Source organism: Diadema antillarum, unplaced genomic scaffold, assembly GCF_040938485.1.
Source record: "Diadema antillarum isolate AM-2024a unplaced genomic scaffold, OU_Dant_1.0 seq00000217_RagTag, whole genome shotgun sequence".
Lineage (NCBI taxonomy): Eukaryota > Metazoa > Echinodermata > Echinoidea > Diadematoida > Diadematidae > Diadema > Diadema antillarum.
The window spans coordinates 20,573-42,613 of NW_027271272.1; the positions used below are offsets into that span (position 1 = coordinate 20,573).

Consider the following 22,041-nt stretch of genomic DNA (forward strand, 5'->3'; position numbering starts at 1 on the left):
AAGGAAATTCGTAAATACTAATAGGCCCCAAGGACAGAAAATCTAGAAATTAACAAAACACATTCACCCGCCGTCCCCACGCTCAGGCAGGCCCCCAGCGGACTTCCGGCAAGCCATTGGAACGCCAAGGATGCACCCTGCCCGAAAGTATGTACAGTGTATACATTTACATTACACACGCCACACCCAGGTAGGCTCCTAGAAAGCCACCGGGTTGCCCCGAACATACCCTGCCCGAAAGCGTGCATAAATTAACTTACATCATAACAACGTTAGAAGAAGGCATACTTACGCGTCAAGCAAGTTTGGCCAAGATCGGACCAAGGAGTAGCGCAAAACAGTTATTTCAACTCCGTTGAACCAGTGAACTTGACCTTTTCTAGGGGGGGGGGGGGGTAATCCCAATAGAGGATTTCTGGCACTCCACGGGTACATTGACTAGTAATATAAAATTGTATTTGTTTGAAAACAATCACAATAAAGACGTTCTGCCATTCCGTTACCTGGTGGTGTCGGTGGTTTCGGTGTTGGCGGAGGTCGCGTTTTAGGCGTAGTTGTTTCAATGATGACTGGTGGTGTAGTTGTAGGAGGAGGAGGAGGTGGTGGTGTTGGCCGACATTTAGGAGGACACGTGGTACCACAACAGAGGAACCTTATTTCGTAATCCCTACAAGGGGGACGCAGAGGACCATTTCTGCACTGCAGACCAATGTCAGGGTCACACGTTGCAGCGTCGTCGGTCTCGTTGGCGTACATATGAGTGTCGACAGTTCGGCATTCCACGTCTCTGCGGATGATGCAGAAGGCTGGGAATCCGGGATAGTGCTGAACGTCCGAAAGAAGTTCCTCTTCCACAAGAGCATCGCTTGCCAACCTACCAGGGGCCTCATCGTTGCACCAAGGTGTCCAGACGCAGAAATTCAAACATTTTCCGCACTCTGTTAAATCAAAGAAGTAATAATGAGTCAAGCTCATGGCATACCTCTATCCTATTCATCAAGGGCTTTACGCATGAATAAATCTGCATATATCTTGAAAAGTCTCGGCGAGAGAATACAGCCCAAGCTGACGCCTTGTCGAAGCAAAAACATAATCACTGTTTTCTTTTATCTGTGCGTACATATGAAAGCTGGCCATCATACAAGTTCTTAATTAACTCTGGCATATGAGATGGAACTCCAAGTGCAAGAAGCAAGTTCCGCGAAGCTCCATGCTGGACATAGTCAAATGTTTTGGCATTTTAGCCAAGTTTGTCAATTCTTAAAACAAGCAAAGAAAGTAGACGAATATAAATATCTTAGAAAACCAAAGGTTTTGTATCTAATATTAATTGGAATCGTATCTACATTAATTAACTGTTTCGCAGTTACCTGTCAATTTTCGATCATTTGTCTTTATGTACTGCATGTGACATCATTTTATTTTGTACCTGAATGTTTATATGAATAAATTTTCTTTGTGGAAAAAAAAATGTTTTGGCATAATAAAAAAGAAAGAGGCATGTCTTCCTTTGATGTCCTTTGCACTCTCCTACAATCTACGGAATACTAGCAAGAATAAGATCTCTGGTGCCCCTTCCTCTCCTGAAACCAGTCTATTCGGGGGGGGGGGGGGGACTCTCTTTTATAGTACTGTCCGCGACGTTCATTCAGGATAGGCAAGAGGATTTTGGTAGCATTGAATATCAGAGGTATGGTGAGGTTGTTTTTGCACCTGCTTTGTAATGTCCCCCTTCTTTGAAAGTGTGAGGAAGATGGATCGTTTGAGGTCCTCTAGCCAGGATTTTGTGTGCCAGATCCTATTGCATAGTTTTCATATAATTTTGCTACCCTGGTCATCAGTACACTTAAGCAATTCACCTTGAATATCATCTATGGCAGGAGATTTATTCTTCCTTAATTTCTGCATTACTTCTATAATTTCTGCATAACATTTGGTTCATCTTCATCGACATCAATTGTAACAGTTGAGTCAACCTCTTGGGATGTAAAGAGAACCTCACAGTCGTTCTTCCATCTTTCTTAGATATCTTCACTCTCGGTCTACACATTCCCGTTCTCATCATTGATGACTGCCAACCGGGCTGATTTCCAACCAGTAAGTTTTTTAACCCCCCTGAACAGGCTTCTACTGTTGTTAGGAGCACTGTGATCTTCAATGTTTTTACAAAGCTCATTCAAATGGTTATCATTGTCTCTTCTTGACACCAGCTGGATTTCATTACAGTGAGTTTGCGATACAACACACTGTTCTGCAGACCAGCCTCTTGATGTTTTCGACTTTCATCAGCTAGATCAATCATATCTAGAGATAACCAGAGTGTCGTCTTTTTACAACGTTTCACAGGAAGGTGTTTCTTAGCTGAACTAATTATCAAGTCTTTTATCTCAATCCATAGATCTTCCTGTGTCAGCTCTTCCTGAATATCCATAAGAACATCGAATGTGATTATTCATTGCTAAGAATTGTGCCCTTTAAAATTACGTAAATATTCCACCGAAGGTGGGGGACCCAACTTACCCTTAACACAACACCATCTCCCTCGGCCCTTGGCCTCCCCTCCCCCCCCCCCCCCCCCCCTCCCCTTCAGATCGGGCGACACTGATCAAAGGCTCAAATTCTTGGCCTTCGCACAGCCCCCGCCCCTTGAAAAAAGGGCCTCCTTTACCTCCAGTAAAAAAGAGCTGGTTATAGGAACTTCTATTCCAAGTTCATGCAATACTTGAGTGTATAAAACCTCCTTCCCTTTTTACACTTTGCCCTTTTCACCGTTACGAATGTATTACGGGAATGTCACTCGGTAGAAGAAAGACAATTTTTTGAGTGTCTAGATATGGCTTTGGATAATATCATTTTGGCGGCAAATTATGTCAGCAAATTACATGAATTTGCGTTTTTGTTCCTCACATAAGTGACGACAGAGACAGGAGACCATTGCATTACCTGGTGGTGGAGGAGGTGGCGGTGGTGTCGGAGGTCTAGACGTAGTTTTGTCCGTGATGAATGTTACAGTTGTCGGAGGTGGTGGTGTTCGTTTAGTTGTAGGTTCTGGCCAACAAGCAGGAGGACACGTGGTACCACAACAGAGGAACCTTATTTCGTAATCCCTACAAGGGGGACGCAGAGGACCATTTCTGCACTGCAGACCAATGTCAGGGTCACACGTTGCAGCGTCGTCGGTCTCGTTGGCGTACATATGAGTGTCGACAGTTCGGCATTCCACGTCTCTGCGGATGATGCAGAAGGCTGGGAATCCGGGATAGTGCTGAACGTCCGAAAGAAGTTCCTCTTCCACAAGAGCATCGCTTGCCAACCTACCAGGGGCCTCATCGTTGCACCAAGGTGTCCAGACGCAGAAATTCAGACATATGTGGCAATCTGTCAAATCAAGGTAGGTTTTATATATCGGACTGTCAACAAATAACAAAGACTTGAATCCTCGGCTGAGGCCATTCATGACAAAAGGATACTCAAATCTTCCTGAAACTCAAGTTCAACAGCTGACATCACATGATAATCGATAGCTAATTCTACACTTTTTATGTTTCAATTTCAAGCAACATGTTAACCTTGTATCAAATGTGTCTTTTTACCTTCTATTTTGGACATAGATGAGTCTTTCATATTTCATTACAATCAAGCCTTCAATCAACAAAGAAGTAATCGTTTACCAAGCGATATTCCGTTTTTGTCAAATTCATCAACTCACTTAGAATTCCTTTAATACCTAGACATGAAGAAAGGTTTCTTGACTTTTTCTTAAGGATGGGTAACCAAATTGTGTGGAGGTCCGGAGGAAAGTACGATCGCCATTTCAAATGTTATGATTGTTTTCAGTGTTGCTCGGAAGAAAAACAAACAAAAAAATACAAAATTGATTTTCCGGTTTTAAAATATGCAAATGCTCTCAGTTAGTAAACTTTAATAAGTCATTCAATATTCGGATGCGATACAAAGGTATTCGATGAAAATGACATCTTCCTGAGATCAGTCACGGTGAAGACAATATGATATTGCATTACCTGGTGGTCGCTTTGTCGGAGGTTTTTCTGTTGTCGTTGTTTCGGGGGTAGTTTTAGTTGGTGGAGAATGTTGCGTTGTAGTTTCGGGCGTTGTTAGTTTAGGCCAACAAGCAGGAGGACATGTGGTACCACAACAGAGGAACCTTATTTCGTAATCCCTACAAGGGGGACGCAGAGGACCATTTCTGCACTGCAGACCAATGTCAGGGTCACACGTTGCAGCGTCGTTGGTCTCGTTGGCGTATATATGAGTGTCGACAGTTCGGCATTCCACGTCTCTGCGGATGATGCAAAAGGCTGGGAATCCGGGATGGTGCTGAACGTCCGAAAGAAGTTCCTCTTCCACAAGAGCATCGCTTGCCAACCTACCAGGGGCCTCATCGTTGCACCAAGGTGTCCAGACGCAGAAATTCAAACATTTGTGGCAATCTGTCAAATCAAGGTACGTTTTATATATGGGACTGTCAACAAATAACAAAGACTTGAATTCTCGGCGGAGGCCATTGACGACAAAAGAATTACCTTTTGTCGTCATTCCTCACTCTTTTGTCGTCAGCTGTTAATCTTGAATTCCTTTCTGAATTTCAAGTTCAGCAGCTGATATCACATGATAATCGATAGCTAATTCTACACGTTTTTTGTTTCAATTTCATGCAACATGTTAACGTTGTATCAAAAGTATCGTTTTACCTTCTATTTTAGACATAGATGAGTCCTTCATGTTTGATTACAATCAAGCCTTCAATCTTTAGAGAAGTAATCGGTTACCAAGCAATATGTCGTTTTTGTCAAATTCAACAAATCACTTAGGATTCTTTCAATACCTGGACATAAAGAAAGGCTTCTTTATTTTTTCTTTAGGATAAGTGACCACATTGTGTGAGGGTCTGGTGGAAAGCCTACAATCGCATTTCGACTAGTATGATATCTTTTAGTGTTGCCTCGAAAGAATTTAAAAAAAACCAAAGATTTGAATTTCCGGGTTAAAACTTGCATATGCTCTCAGTATGTCACGCTTAATAATTCATTTCATATTCGGATGCGATGCAATGATGTCAAAGTATTCTATGAATTCTAATTTTTTCCTGATATCAGTCAAGCTGAGGACAATATGATATTGCCTTACCCGGCGGTCGCTTTGTCGTTGGAGGTTTTCCTGTTGTCGTTGTTTCGGGTAACGTAATTGTAGGTGGTGGAGAATGTGGTGTTGTAGTCTCAGGCGTTGTTAGTTTTGGCCAACAAGCAGGAGGACACGTGGTACCACAACAGAGGAACCTTATTTCGTAATCCCTACAAGGGGGACGCAGAGGACCATTTCTACACTGTAGACCAATGTCAGGGTCACACGTTGCTGCGTCGTCGGTCTCGTTGGCGTACATATGTGTGTCGACAGTTCGGCATTCCACGTCTCTGCGGATGATGCAGATGGCTGGGAATCCGGGATAGTGCTGAACGTCCGAAAGAAGTTCCTCTTCCACAAGAGCATCGCTTGCCAACCTACCAGGGGCCTCATCGTTGCACCAAGGTGTCCAGACGCAGAAATTCAGACATTTCTCGCAAGCTGTTGTATAAAATGAATTTGTGAAGAACTAAAGTACACTCTGAACATATGAAATTGCCTCTTATTGAAGCAAGTTACCGAGTGTTTTTTTTTAACTTGCTGCAAGTTTTATAATTGCCATTTCATTAAAGGTTTCAGGGATTGAATTCAAGATACCGACGATGCATAACAAATTAGAAAGCGCATGTTACGATTAATGCAAACGAAGTGAAATCGGAATATATCTTGTGTGAATTTAAAAAAAATAAACTTACAATGTTGACAATCAAGCTCTCGTAAATTGGTGGTTGAGAAAAGAATCCAAAAGAAAGAATACCCATATTTACAGATGTTGAATACATCATGAGTATGATGTATTCGTGATAGCATATTCTAACATAATTTATAGTTAGGAAACTGGCCGTAAAGACATAATTTGCTTAACTTCATGAAAGTCAACGTTCATGGCTTATCTGTAACAATGGGGTTAGACATGTGAATCCAGTTCCAAAATAGTTTCCTTCATTTAGTATTTTAGGAGTAATCAATTTTGATGGAAATTAGACACTGAAATAAGTGCACGGTTCTATTAATGTTACTGAAGCCGATTCATTTCTATAATGGCCAAACTCGCAATCGAATACAACTACAGTTGAACCTCTCTTATCCGGCCTCCCTTTATCCGGATCTCTCTATTATACGGACGCAATCTCGCCGTGATTTTTTTTTATATTATATTTTTAATAATTACGGGAGGAAAGGGGGTTTCCTAACTCCTTGAGAACTTCTACACAAACACACATGAATTACTTCCAACGTGATTAACATACATTACATCAAATTTCCTTCCAAATTGCTTACCTTCCAAACAAGACATTTTAACATCCCCAAACATCCCCAAATCATCGCAAGAACATGGACAGATTATGCGCTCGAGTCCTCTCATATCGCATTGCCACTTTATAGGTCCATACACAGCCGTCGATAATGACTAGATAGACATGCATTGTTTTGAGTCATTTGCTGAGCAACGAATGATATTGAACACTCGAAATTTTGAAGCGTAGTTTCGTCGACTCGTACTGTTTATTTTCAAGATCTACTTGATACATTTCTTAGTAATTATTTAGGTAAATCATCCCAAGTATTTATAAAAGAAAATGATTTCATTCTTGCAAACACGAACCTCTATTTTGGGGTCTGTTACTGAGTGTAACAATGAAAAGGTTGCAGTATACACATTACTACATGTGGTACTACAATGGGCTACATCAGTACATGTGTATTATGTACATGTATGAAGCATTGAGTCTCCCAAATCCGGCCAAATCCCTTATCCGGATGAGCCCCGGTCCCGACTTGTCCGGATACGAGAGGTTCAACTGTATTCCAAATCAGGAACAAACGGAGGGGCACCATCATTGAATTGATCTGTCATGCCCTAATGATGTAAAATACATCAAATATGGGAACATAGGAAACAACACGCTAGACGTTTACGTTTTCGAGGATACCCATAAAGCATGTATAAAGGTAATTTCCTCCTGATTGCATAAAATGTTTGTGTGTAAGTTGGCAATATAGAGGAGTCCAAAGCTGTATGGACAAAGCGTGTTGACCAGTAGATGAGTCACTATTGATTATCAAATACAATGTAAGTTTAGATGCTGGTGGAATCTTCTTGAAGAATTTATAATTCTGTCGAGGGGAAGGCTTTTGAAACAATAATATACGGACTGTGTTCATAAAGTCAGGCGAGTTCTTAGAGATCGTATTCGTGAGAGGTTTATCACCGTCTGCTATATTGTATGCGTGTGTGTCAACATATTTTGGGATTATCACACGTACTGGATTTATTCTCCTATAAGTATGATAAACAGATAAAGAAATATACCATGCACTGTGAGCCTCTAGTAAACTGATTGATTCCAAGGTGATGTTAAGATTAGCACTATTTTTTTTTTTAGGTGCGTACAATAGTATACAAATATCGACTGCTGCAGAGGGAGATGGTAAAACTATTTGCACCGAGGTGATGTCTCAACAGTGCTATGTCCCGAGACGAAGTCGAGGGACATGGCACTGTTGAGACATCACCGAGGTCAAATAGTTTTACCATGGCCCGAAAGAAAGCAGTCGATATTTGTTTTATATCCCTCTCGAGCATTTTACTAGAGTAATGACGGTTCCCTTTTGGAAAAGTGTGCAGGTTTCGTGAACGATAAATCTAACGTTAGGCTGTAGCAGTGCAGCAGCACGACAGCGAACGACACCGCTGCGCTGTTGTTGATTCCTACACACGAGCTACACTACAGCGTGCAAAACTCCGAAAGATCGAGGTCCAGGACTACGTTAGAAGTAGGCCTAAAGCGGCTTCGTTACCCAGGTCATCTTCAAAATTGGTTTTAGTTTATTCCTAATTCGTACCTGATATGGTGTCCTCCTGCGATCATTCTTCCGTTACTGGAAGCAGTCACTTTGTCAATTGAGCTGAATGCATAGCAAGCCACGTATCACACGTCCACACGTTACACACCGACCGGCCACGCCATCGCACCACACAGATTTCTGTAATGCTGTCGCACATCACACCGCGCGCTCTCTTATCGCTAGCTAGCTAGCTACAAGCCACAGGACTGTCGCTCAAAAGTATCGCTACTACGCGCACTGCGTACATTCTTAAGTGAGAAATGTAGATATCGATCACACGATCACGATGGGTGCAAATCGTGGATTCCCAAAAGTACTATATCACGCTGGCTAGTAACCAATTGCACCGCATCCAGCTGCTCGTAGCTAGCTAGTAAAACTACACCATGTTCGTGCTCTGTACAATCCTATGGCAAGAAGCTTTACATGAGGGATATAATAGAAAATGGATGCTCTTCTTGTCACCGAGGATCCATAATTTTACTATAGGATTGAAATAATGCACGATATATTTGTTTTATATCCTTAAACGAATCTTTAGAAAAATATTACATAATGTTATAACTTACAATAGATATCTCTCATTGGGTTGTTGTGTTTGTTTGTTTTTGTACACACATAACTTCGCAGTAGGAAGGATGATTAGAGTACCGCTGGCAGTGGACGATATTTTACACAATGGTCTCGCTTAATACCTCGTAGATGATACCGATACCAATACGACTTTGCACACGCTATCGATAACTGTGGCATATGACGTCACTTGAATAATTTAATAGCACAGTGTATACATAACTATGCAATGCATTTTGACGTCAGCCACATTTGTCTTTAACAGAGCATTGTTATTCTTAGTCACATGTATGTATAAACCAATCAGTGAACAGGATCATCTTCATTAATGAAAGATATAAATACAATGTATATATAATATATATATATATATATATACATATATATATATATATATATACGATATATTATTTGTTTGACATGCCGTTAAACACAAAATAACATAAAACGAGAAATGAGATGGGATGAGGGAATCATCTAAATGCTTCAACTTACGATCTCTTGGCGGAGTTGTTGTGGGTACAGTTGGTGTCGCTGTGACATTGGAAATAAAGAAAAGTAAAGAAACGCATTAAAGGTCATGTTTATCATTGGACAAAGTGATTTAAAAAAATTAAGATATGACATTTAATGCACATGTGTTGGCTTGTTGTGCCACAAAACATTCTATCATATAAAATCTTCGCGACAGAGCCTAAAATGTAAGGGCGATATTTGTATTTTCTCAACAAACCGTAACTGTGACAGTTTAGATTTGAAACATTCTTATCATAAATTGTTCACACTTTGTATGTTTAACCATATTTAACATCGATTTCACCGATTCAAATTTTTACAGTGTTGTTTATATTCCTAACTCAAATTTAAAGACTATTCTAAAGCACTAATGTTGGGTTTTTGTTTCATCTGCAAATGGCAAATTATGCCTTTAACCTCTGGGGTACACCACTGCAAAGTAGCGTACTAGTGTGATGTAATAGCCACTCATCGCCATGGGAACTGGTTCTAATCAACCTCACCTGGCCTGAATGGTTATTCTCGCCCCTGGTTCCTGCAACCCAAGCTATAACCAAACACAGCGACATCATCAATTTGGTACTCTTTGCCACTGACATTGGATATAACGGGGGTAGATACAGGTGGTCATGACAGGAATGCTAAGGGCAATAACCGATTACTATTTTTGTCTGCAAAAAAAAAAGTACAATTTTATTTATCATAACGGTAGAAATATGATCAAATTAAGACAGTTTTTAGAAGAGTTATAAATGGTGATTTTTTGGCAATCTTTGCCAAACAATTCTCGAGCGGTTGATTGTATGAATTTTTTAAAAGGGTGATTTGATAAGTTAATGTCCTCACAATTTTCCTTTGATATCGTCAAAAAAAACCATGAAAATGCACTTTCGCTCTACTCAGAAAAAATCGCAATTAAATGAAAACAAGACGGACTGGAGAAACACAGCAAAAGAATAAAGGACACTATTTGTTCTCATCAAGATGTATACATTAAATTGGTCTTTTATGTGTTAGTACCGTGTGGTTGTTTCATTCAGTAAGAGGGATGGACTTACAGCAAGGTACACATGTGTCACCCACAGGCCTTGTTCCTACGGGACAGAAGCAACCGCTGACTGGCTCCGTCGGGCAGCGCCTTTCGCCGTGTATCGGATCGAGTGGGTCGCAGCCATATGGGAATGCAGGGCACACGCACTGGCGGTACTCAAAGGGTTCCTCGCAGTCCATCGCTGTACAGATTAGGACAAATGACAACGTAGATGAATACTCATTGAAAAATGACTAACCCTGCTTTACTGGTATTATTCCTTGAATGATAAATGATAACAGTAATTAATTTGCTGTTACCATGGCAACACACTTCCCGCCACTATTGAAATGTTTGTCTGCACAACTTTACTTCAAAATCACCAGGTGTGCCAAACTTTTTCATTTTAATCGCTTACAAAGTTAAGAATTTCAGTCTGCAAGGCTTTTTTTCTGACTTTGGGACCATAAAGCACTATTACCATGGCAACACACTTTTTGATCCTCTTACAAATTAATCCTACACAACTTTGCGTCAAGTCCAACAAGTGTGCTTAACTGGATCTAAATTGCTTAGCACATAGAGAAGTTCCATCTTCAAGATTTTTTGTCCTCGTTTTGGGACATGATGCGCTGTTACCATGGCAACACACTTTCCAGTATTCTCTACAAATTTGTGTGCATAATTTTACATGGAGCTCAACACATTGCCGAATTTCTCTTCAAGCGGTTGAACACTGGAGAAAAAACTTTGATATGCAGCATTTGCATCAGACCGACCGCCCATACGACCTCTCGCGTCTATGTACCCCATATAACTTAGTTCGGCGGGGGTGTGAAATAAAGTGGACGACAAAATATAAATAGGACTAAAATATTTAACTTTTGATTGTCTCCGTCAATCAGCGTCTACTTGAAGCCGTATTTTATTTATTTCTGTGGGTTTTTTCCTTTTCCTCTCATTTTCTTTTACAAATGCAAAAAAAAAAAGTGTGAATTCCAAACAGCTTGTTTGACAACATAGAAGCGCATCACAAAGGACAATTCTGGTTCCTGGGTACAAAATATTAGTCTGTGAAACACTGACTTCTCAGTGAAACAAAAAAAGTAGAGCGAAATGGCACAAAATGAAAAAAAGCTTTAGTATTTTTTTAAATATATAACAGTATCCTTTTGGTTATCTTAACGATATCTAAAATGATAAAAGTAATTAAAAAAAAATCTTCTACGTTTGAGAGTCGATATAAAATGCAAAGATACTGACACCAAAATGATAGGGTTATCGCGAATAAATCTTATCTATTACGTAACAACTTTGACATAATCACCCACACTGATTTTGTTGAGGCCAACTGAATGATTTTACAGAAACTTTGGAAAATTATGTAGAATTCGCTGGTAGGCCTACACGCTACTTGCGCGCACTACGGTATAGAGGGCATGGATGAGATAAGGTGCTTCAGTTTGTGAGATTATTTTTGTTTATTGTTTTTATTGGTTACTTACGACAAAAGTCATCCTGCCTCCAGTCCAAACACACCCCCTGGTTGGCACACTCCGTGGCGTAGGCCTCGAACGACCAGCAGTTGGGGTTGTCGGCGAAACAGTTGTCGTAGAGACAGTTGATGAAGTACGGGGCTGGGTCGACCACGTCGTGGCATCTCTTGAACCCGGGCCCCGTGTAGATAGCTCGGCACCAGTCCCAGGTTTCCTCGTCGGGCGGGCAGGGAGTGACGGTTTCATCGCAGCCACACTTGTCCCTGTCCTCGGGTGGGTACACGTGGTCGCAACAGTTGTCGTCAGTTTCGCACGTGGTTTCGTTTTTCCCGCAGTTTCCTGTAGTCGAATGGTATCGCACATCGTTCAGACATTCGATCGATATTGTAAATTGTTGAGTGCGTTGAATAACGAAACAAAACACGATAACAAAAACCATCACTTTCTTTACATTTGACTCCATTCCCTCGTTCTTCTAGGTTGTTGTTTTTTTTTTTTTTTTTTTTTGGGGGGGGGGGGGTCATTGCCTTAAAGGTGAAACCAAATTGTTTTGTTTTCAAAATTTACAGAGAGAATGTCACACGGAGTCACCCCAAGTTAAGTTTAACAATTCATCTTTAAAATAAATGTTATTGAAATAACGTTGAAATTGTAGAGAGACTGCAGGTATTAACGTGACAAGAAAACTGAATCTCTTCTGGCCATGATGGAAAACTGTAAAAAACTGAGTGTATTCGACAAATGTCGCCTTACTGTTACAAGTCTACAGAGCGATTACTCAGAACCTTTCAGATATAGAAACCTGTATCATCATGTTTATTTCTATGTGTTACATGAACGTGGATGCAAAATCCACCCCCTGGTCAAAACAAAAACAATAGACCAAAACAAAACACAGCAAAAAAAAAAAAACAATTAAGCGTCTTGAGACAACTGAATTCAAACTACGACACACACAAAACTGCATAAAATCAATCTTAAACGATCAGCCCAACATAACAGTTCCCGCCCCTTCTTCTCTCTAAAGACAATGTTAAACATGAACACAAACATACAGTCTGAGAGAAAAACAAGGAAAGGTCCAACCCAGCTTCCACTATCAAAAGATACAATCTGCTTACCGCAAAGCCCAAAGGTGCTGTCGTAGAATCGCGCCTTTGGCACTTCTACGCTGAAATAGTAATTCGTCCAGGGCACAAATCGAACCTCCAGGCCAATTTCAGGAGCCTGGTAGATGATGTCAAGACCCACGCAAATGACTTGGAAAGACGGGAGAAAGTCCACTGGTGCCTTGTACGGAATATCATCCACAACAACTAGAGGAGCCTGTAGTCAGCATTGTGTGTGCGTATATGTGTGTGTGTGTGTATATATGTGTGTGTGTGTGTGTGTGTGTGTGTGTGTGTGTGTTTGTGAGTGGGCGCGCGCGTATTGTGTTTGAAGTAGCAGGGAAAGCAAGAGAAAACAAAAGCGAGTTTAATTGATCAAAGCGTTGTAAACCTGGGTGCTGAAAATGGTATACGTCACGAGTTAGACACCCACGAGTCATACAGCCCACGAGCTATGCACTACTAGTATTACTGTATGTAAACGATTCAGGCGCATGACTACAGTGACGACATCGAGTCAAAATAGGCCCGCGACTTACACGGTTCACGGGCTAAATTACCCCAGGCATATTTTGCCTAGTGTTTAGCTCGTGGGCCTGTTTTACTTGGTGTCCATAGTTCGTGTGCGTGACTCGTGCATGAACAACACGACGAAAGGAACATGTCTTTCTACTGTCTCTTTTTTATCATGATCTCGATTGGTTAATGTCAACACACATTCTACAATACCAAAGAACTGTCGCCAGTCAAACTCTTATTTTTAGTGTCTTCTCATTGTGAAGACACTAGAAATAAGACATGTCGCCTCATTGTGAAGATTTTTACAAAGGCTATGACCTATTGCTGTCAATCTGCAAATATCATGCATGTTATGGCACTTTTACACTGAACGACTCGAGTTTACATAACGCTAGCTCAATCTATCTCTTCAGCTCCTATATGGCTATCGTTATCGTTATCGTTTCGTTTTATTACCAGGTATAGCTTGCAACCACTAGAATTTTGATCACATTGCCTATTGGAAAGTGATAACCCTTTAAGAAAAAAAAAAACATCTTTGGGAATTTCAAGATGACGAGTTCATTTTACGTTCCATTACAGGGGCGGATCCAGGAATTCTGTAAAAGGGGGGGGGGGGGCAACTAATATTTTTGGTGCCACTGCCGGATTTATTTTCATTTTTTTTTCTTTTGATTTCTTTTGCTTTTAACGAAAAGTAAAGGGGGCGTGCCCCCGGTGCGCCCCCTCTGGATCCGCCTCTGCATTACACCAAACTTTCAGAGCTTCATATCCTTACCCCGTCCGCAGAGAAGCTGGAAAGTAGCTTGACACTGTAGCCATCATAGACAATTTCAATGTCTTTGGTGCAAGACGTTCCCGGGAGTTCAGCGCACTCCACGTTGTGAACATAGACAGAGTAGACGGGTGAATCGGCCGCCTCCTCACTAAGAATGTACGTGCAGATGCCCTGGTGATCGAAGTGGTTACCGTTGAAGTCCACGTAGTGCGGATCGCCGTAGCCGGTGCAAATGCCTAGAGTGACACGTTCATTCATTTTTAGCAGGCATTATAATTGTTTTATCCTCGAAAATTCATCAAATGTATGTTAGTTTTCGAGCATTTAAATTGAGGATAACTAATCTGAATGTATTATGTAAAGAACAACCATAAAAGCTATTGTAACAAGTATTAGTGAAGATTGAATTTTTGCAACCGCTTGGTTATGAAGCGAATGCGTACTGCCGACTAGACACCAGACAAGCTTCATTTCTAGTCCTCTTTAAATACAAAATTTCGTAGCGCAAAAAGTATAACTTCAATAAGTGGGAGCAAAACGTTCTAAGAGTTTATTCCCTGTCCTGCTGTGATTTCACGATTTATTTCATAAATCATAATTTTTGTATGTTTTTTTTTTTCCGTGGGTCATTTCATTGTTCCAATCATTCATCCCTTCATTTCTAAGCAGTGGTATGGACAAGAACTCAATAGTATAACGTTTGAAAAAAAAAAGTCGTTATTGCAGCAACATATCCATTTTGACACATACAAAGACACACCACGCACGCGCACACGCTCACACCATCCATGCAAACTATACTTATACAAACTTAATTACGCTCATAAATACAAATTTTAAACCGTATGACACTCACACATCTCGAACTGTGGAGTCGTGATTGTTTCCGGCGTTGTCGACCAGGGTGGGGTCGTGGAGATGTAAGCCGTGGTCGTCGACGGAGTGGTAGTGATACACTCCTCCACGCACTCCCCATCCTGGTGGAACTGACCGTCGGGGCAGCTGCAACCTTCCACACAGGTGTCTGGGCATTCTCCGTTCTCGTCCCAACGGTCCTCGTGGCCGCACACGTTGCATACGGGAATGCAAGGGTCGTACTCTCGGCATCCGTCGCACTGGATAGCTGCAGAAACATGACAAATTATGAAATATAATGTCTATTCATCTAGCATGATTTTCTTGAGAATTTAGATTGTGACGTAGAGATAAACGGCAACAAGCATGAAAACGGTACAAATTTATGAATTCACATGCGTATGTTATTTTCTCTATCTCTCTTCAGTACAATTTAAAGCACATGACGTAATAAAGAAATTGCATCTTCTGCCGCTCTGATCACAAGCTAGGACAGTTGTAGAATGCAACGATTCTTTACAACTGGGACTCAACCAAAGACGTTTTTCTCAGTATACACTCACTTTACGTGGGAAAGGCTCTTTGGACTCAACTTACGGCAGAGGTCATTGGAGCGCCATTTGATAGGCACGCCGTGCGCGTTACATTCCTGCGCGTACGTCGAGATGGCCGTGCACAGGCATTCGCAGTCCCCGCCGTAGTCACAGCCGCACGTGTCGTAAACGCATCGTGTGTAGTACGGCAGGTAGCTCACCTCGCAGTGGCAGGGCGCGAAGAGCTCCGACTTGAGGACGCTGCACTGCCGCATGGCCCAGGCCCGACGGAACGGGTTTTGGATGCACGGATGGAGGAGGTGCGACGGGCGAGGGCAGTACTCATGGACCTGCAGGAAATGAGACATACCAATTAGGGTTGTTGCAGCATTTTTTGCTGCTTGTTGCAGCACTCTCTACCGAGAGGGCCAGGGACATTAAAAACGATCAAGGAGAGATTCGGTTGACAACTAGCTGGGACAGTAAAGACACATGAAAGTCACGCAATGATATCTCTTATTCCCTCAAGTAATCATCCAGACTACGTGGAATAATTAAGTGCTCATCAACATCACTTGTTCTTTCTAATGGTACCCTCTGTAGCATCATCGTAAATCTGGAACGCGTGGAATGTATTATGTCCCGAGATGAATTCAATGTCTTGTGAAGTTTTATTACGTGTGTTTCAAAACCATGCCCTTAAAACTAGTCTGTGGCATTCAAAGTTTGACACTATGACAACATGCAAGAAGTTTGGGACTCTGCCTGAATACTTCCATGGGAGTATTTGGACAATATGAACCACATTGCAAGCGATGATAATGAAAGTTAAGAACTTTTACGTACTTCTTCATCGTTGTTCTTTAATTCTTGTTTTTGCTTAATTTTCTAACAATAATGTGTTCACCAGACATGAAATATGAAGGAAAACGTCGGTGCTTTCAAATCATTCAGTTAAAAAAGGATAGTTTTTTTTTAATAATGATAATGAATAACAATACCCTTACCTTCCAGCTGTTACCAAAGTCGATGGACGAAGTCTCGGGCAGACCCCCGGCAGGGGACAGAAAGTCGTCACTGACCAGGTCGTTGAAGTTTCCGCAGAGACCGCCAACCTAACGTCGGGATTATACAAAACAAGGCAAGGACAAAATGAACGACATTTCCTGCGGTGATTTCGCGACATTGGATTTCAAACTAATAATCAACAATCTATAAAGGGAATAAACGCACGATTCTCATCGTGATGTTTCCTTGTCCCATCTCTAATATTGGTCAATCTCATTGGTCAACCTATAAGTATCGTCAGATGGTCATTCAAGATTAAAGAACAGTCTTAACAAGAAAAGTGCCTTTAAATTTCAACGAAAGCTGAACTTCCCGATGATGTTGAACTTCCGGTGACGTGAACATTTTTACTCTGATGGCCAGCAGCAATAACAAAAAAAATTACAAATGATAAAGACAACGATTAACATCACACAAATACATTGTAATAACAATGCAATAATCATAATCATAATCATAATCGTAATCATAATCATAATAGTAATGGGATTTAGAAGAAGGAAAAGGATGTCGGGGAGGGATACTGCAGTAATGATACTTATCAAGATGGTTGCACCTCCAGACAACCTTCGTACCTTTCCTTTGTACATGGGATCGATCTTGACCTGAATCCATGTGCCCTGATCCCAGAGCAGAGTCACGCCGATTTTGGTGTGAACGTAGACGTGCGAGCCAACCAGACTGATCTGGAATGAACCGGCTGACTGCGGAACGGGCTTGCCTCGGACCAGCTGCAACTTTTCTTGATTCTCACCGGTTCCTGTAGGAGGACGCACATGCGTAAGGATAAATGGTTTTGATGAAAGAATTAAAGACTGAGAAAAAGAAAATCCGTGTTGTTGAAAATACGAAACTCAGCGACTATTGTGGTGAGTATGACGTGGGGAAAATGTTTCCTGATAAAAGAAATGGTGCTGAAAAAATACAAAGAAGTCGACATTATTTTCTCCTGTTACATAAAAATGGTTCAAATATTACTTTTTCAAAGTTTCTTTCAAAGAGAAAAAATAAATTATGAATTCGTTTAAATTTTCAATCAGTCTACGTTGAAATGACCTAAGAAATGCAAGTTATAATTTGCCATAGAGAAAGCAACTAGACATCACTTCCACATGAAGTACAATTCGAATGAAAAAAAAAAAAAAAAAACCTGTAGTCGAGTTCCATCGCAGAAACAGCTGGTAAGAAGTGGAAAATTTCATTGTCACAGTTTTAAGAGATCTCAAAGATTATTTTTTTGTTTGCTATGAGGTTACATATCCTCATTAACTCCATACGACAGACTCATAAAAGCTTCGTGTGTTCTTGTCTCATACAGTTGCAAAGACCGCCCTCACCGATAGTAAAGGTGATAGACTTGGTGCAAGTGACGCCGCTAGTTCCACACGGGATGTTGCCAATGACGACGTGGAAGAAAGCGATTCCGGACGCCTGACTGACGCTGTCGGTCACCAGCACGTAGTCGCAGTCGCCCTGGAAGTCGAAGAGCTTACCGTCGAATGTCTTGTAGTGAGGGTCGCCCCAAGCCGTGCACACGCCTAATAATCATCACGTTTCAGAAAACAGGCACATGAAAGCATTGACGAATGATATTTTGCAGGTTTTATTGAAAATTTGCACTGCTGAATAATTATTGATATAGTTACGTCGCTGAATGGTTGTTGGGCACGTAGGCATAATTTCAAATGTCGTGATAATCAGGCAGGGCGCATGACCATTTCCTCAATGGCTTCGTGTAAAGGGCACATTGACTCTTTTTCTCCTCACCTTTTTCTACATGGAAATATTGTTCTCCGTTCACACCGTCGTAGAGTGTATTATGGCTGTTATTCCTAGTATTATAAATCGACTAACCACTGTATGACACAAAATAAAACAGATAAATACTGGTCAAGATACTAATAACTCTGAGTTCCTTACACTAAACTGAATAGTTATATTCAGATAAAAAAGAAAAGAAAACTGACCAAGGAATACTAGTGAAAACTCAATCAATTCAGCTTTCGCTTCAAGATCACATTTTATACATGTATTTCATCATATCAAAACAAAAACAGAAATGCGTAAAATGTAAACTTTTTTTTTTCTCAATGAAAGTAAAGTGAGAGAAAAGGTATGTGTACGCTCTTCGGACACACAGCATTTGACGTCTAAGTAATACAATATACACACTCAATATATACCCAAAAGGATCAATTTACATGAACATTGATGAAGGTTGGAATAAACTAAACTAGCCTCCTCTGCAGTGAGGGATAGCTCGTTATTATTAAACATACCATGACAATGGTTCTCCCTGCATTTCCACTTGCTGTTTTCACAAGTGCTGCAAATAAGAACAAACCACAAACACGTACCATATAGGAACAATTTACATCCATTCAAGACATTATACCCTGCAAAACGAGGAATGTTCACGTACATATTAATTTCGCGAATTTCGCGAGAGCCGAGTTTCACGAAATTAAAATGCATGGTAAAGATCTTGTCTACATTAAATGTTAGACACAACTCGCGAAAATTTCATGCTGCGAATAAGGCCGTCAGCTCCCATTCGCGAAAATATCATGCAGCAAAAATATCTTGTTTTACAGTATGTATATTGGCTTACATCCTTTGACAGGTGAAGAATCCACTGACCCAAATTCACGAAGGTGGTACAATTGAAACTATCGTTTAAACCATGGACAATTTGTATGGAGCGCCAAGTGTCGCATGGCCTATTTAGTTAATGAATCATTCATTTCGTCAACGAAATGGTCATTTCGTCGACAAAATGACTGATTTCGTAACGAAATAGGCCATGCGACACTTGGCGCTCCATACAAATTGTCCATGATTTAAACCATAGTTTATTGTACCACCTTCGTGAATTCGGGCCATTGTGTTTCGTAGACATCATGAATATGCAAACGACAACAGCCTCTGAGAACGACGAAATGACGTATCTCTTGTACCGGCCATACCGAGTGCTGCAGTTGTGAGTACAATAACCATCTTTTTTTATTCTGCTACAATCAATAAACATATTAGTGAAAAGATTACACAGACATGGACAAATTTTCATTGATAGCACATAATCTAATGTCACTGAGTTATTCCACGACGGAATCCTCAACGTAAATAACAGTCTTTGCCATAATATTGAGGAATGTTCTTTGTACAAGGTTAAACATCTTTAAACATTCTTTGGTAAATCACATTCTGGAATAATAACCTTTGATGACCGTTATAATATGTAAATCTAATTCGCTGTTTGATATCGATATATCACAAAGAAAACTCATCCATTAATGCATTTAAGAATACAGCACTGTTTACAACGTCCACATTTGTATTTACTCAGAACGTACAACCATATTTGGCGTTCCATACACAGACAGGCTAGATGCCTTCCAAACTCACCACGAGTGGCACTCGTCCGTCTGGATGACGTCACCCTCCTCGTAACTGTGTCCGCCGTGGTGGCACGGGCAGCTGGTCGGCAGCACGCAGCTGGTTCCGTTCCACACCGTGAACTCGGTACAGGCGCATCCACCGTAGCAGGTGGCGGCCGAGCAATCCTCGAACTCATGCATATTGGCGCAGGTCTTGACGCAGGGACTGACGCATCGGACGTAATCTTCGTTCATCCCGCATGCGCTCTGCGGACAATCCAGCTCCTCGCACACCCAGGCACCCAATTTGCAGGTACTGTGTTGAAAACACGATCAAAATATCAAGGATCGCCAACTTTTCACCGTGATTTACTAACTTTCGATTTTACGAAACAAAGCGCTTCCACTGGCCTAATATTGTGTTCCTTATATTTATAAGGAAGAGTCAACAGTAAGCAAACAAACTACAAGCCAACCATAAGCAAGTAATTTTCTAAAGAAAAAAATCCGACTAATGTCATAATTATGATAGATAATACATAGAACAGACAATATGTAGTGGCTGAGATGGTAAGCTTCCTATAATGACATTGACAGCTAATTTTATCTGTACAAACTTTCTTTATCACTGTTTTAACAGAACCGTTCAAACCAGAGTTACCGCGACAATGATCGGACAATCTCTCTCTTTTTCATAACCCTGCCTGTTGAAACGGTGCCCGTAAAATATTGTTGCTGCGTCCGGCGTTGTTGCGGTAATTTTTTACCAAATTATACCCTAGGTAGCTAGGGTAATTGCCCCGTATCACCCCAACATTACCCCCGGCAACCCTTCTGTTAAAACGCTCTCGTGGTAACATTCCTTTGATACAAAGGCCCCTTCGCTCATGAAGGGGTAGGTTGTTTATGGAAAACTACCCTGATAAAGTCTTTGATGTGTGTCTGTTTATTAATGATAAGAACGTACCCCTCGCTCTCTTCTGCAGTTTTATTGCCCGAGGTGAAAATTTTTGTTCTCCAGACATTGTCCCGACGTTGTCGGGGTAAGGTCTGTTAAAACAGAGCATTATGTCTGCTGTGAACTCACCAGCCTCCACATCCCTTCTCGATTCTCTCGCCCGGGCCAAATCTCTTTCCCGTGTCCGGATCGACGCAGCCGCAATTCTCCGGTGCCACGCATGCGCCGTTGGGAGTCATGAGGGACCCGTCTGGGCATGCGCAACCTTCAACACATGCGTCCTCGCAGACGGAGTTGGAGGAGAGAGCGTTGCATGTAGTTGAGCACATGGGGTGGCACGCGCTGTAGACCAGACCCTTTTCACATTTGATTCCTGGAGGGAAGAGAGTGGTCAAAACACGATAACGATAACAATTTCATGTTCAATTCAAATAAGAGTTAACATGGACCAAGTTGCGTGGATTCACGCGTTCACGGATAAAGGACTGTATAACAATGCATGACCATTCTCTTATCACTACAAACATTAGAAAAACCGCCGTAGGAGTTAACACAAAATCCTACGTCGACTCTATGGTAAAGGAGCATTAATAATCTTTTTTGTACTTACATCTTACCTGATCTCTTTTATGATTCATCAAAACATCTAATTTATTAAGGTCACGTGTAAGCGTGGAAAACTTCGAGCAATGAATTCATCCTACATAAGACAAACAATAAATCGAAAAGCATTAAGCAGAAAGTGCATTGGAACCCTGCTGAGAACGTTTCCCGAGCTGATGGATTTCCAGTTTACTGAAATCATAATGTCGACAATCAAATCAAATCAAATCAAATCAACCTTCGAGCAAAAAAATAGCTGGAGTCGATGCTTACCGCAGCCGGGTACTTCAGAGCGCCAGTTGATGATTACACCTTTCAGTGAGCACTGGGTTGCATACATGGCGAAGATATCGCACTTGCAGGAGTCTCCGTTCTCGCAGTTGCACACGTCACGTCGGCAAGATTCGTAGTAGATTTCAGGGTCAACGAACTGGCGACAAGCTACGAGAGGGAGAAGGAGAATTCGATTTTAACAGGCTGGTGTCATACTGGTCTGAGTGTCGTCCTTTGCTCTCTTCATTTTTTTTTCCTGGGATTTGTGTTCAACGACTGGAAGAGAAGTTGAAATGTTGCTCACTTGTCTACCCACTTTTCACGCACATTAGGCCTAAATAGTTTTACTAAAGATGTGTAC

The 22,041-nt window shown here is 41.2% G+C and overlaps 1 protein-coding gene across 1 annotated transcript in view; it reads right to left on the reverse strand.

Annotated features, from left to right (window-relative positions):
- Positions 1 to 63: 63 nt before the first annotated feature.
- LOC139729068 (mucin-5B-like) overlaps positions 64 to 22,041 on the reverse strand; it is a 34,602-nt gene continuing 12,624 nt past the window's right edge. The window contains exons 13-31 of the mRNA XM_071639995.1: positions 21,681 to 21,848; positions 20,934 to 21,177; positions 19,875 to 20,162; positions 18,749 to 18,795; positions 17,807 to 18,007; positions 17,045 to 17,229; positions 16,409 to 16,516; positions 15,466 to 15,751; positions 14,870 to 15,136; positions 14,014 to 14,249; positions 12,729 to 12,933; positions 11,617 to 11,946; positions 10,140 to 10,313; positions 9,061 to 9,099; positions 5,149 to 5,583; positions 4,023 to 4,451; positions 2,944 to 3,378; positions 477 to 938; positions 64 to 137 (exon numbers count right to left, since the gene is read on the reverse strand). Coding sequence (XP_071496096.1) covers positions 64 to 137; positions 477 to 938; positions 2,944 to 3,378; positions 4,023 to 4,451; positions 5,149 to 5,583; positions 9,061 to 9,099; positions 10,140 to 10,313; positions 11,617 to 11,946; positions 12,729 to 12,933; positions 14,014 to 14,249; positions 14,870 to 15,136; positions 15,466 to 15,751; positions 16,409 to 16,516; positions 17,045 to 17,229; positions 17,807 to 18,007; positions 18,749 to 18,795; positions 19,875 to 20,162; positions 20,934 to 21,177; positions 21,681 to 21,848 — 4,613 coding nt within the window. The remainder of the gene's footprint in view (positions 138 to 476; positions 939 to 2,943; positions 3,379 to 4,022; positions 4,452 to 5,148; positions 5,584 to 9,060; positions 9,100 to 10,139; positions 10,314 to 11,616; positions 11,947 to 12,728; positions 12,934 to 14,013; positions 14,250 to 14,869; positions 15,137 to 15,465; positions 15,752 to 16,408; positions 16,517 to 17,044; positions 17,230 to 17,806; positions 18,008 to 18,748; positions 18,796 to 19,874; positions 20,163 to 20,933; positions 21,178 to 21,680; positions 21,849 to 22,041) is intronic.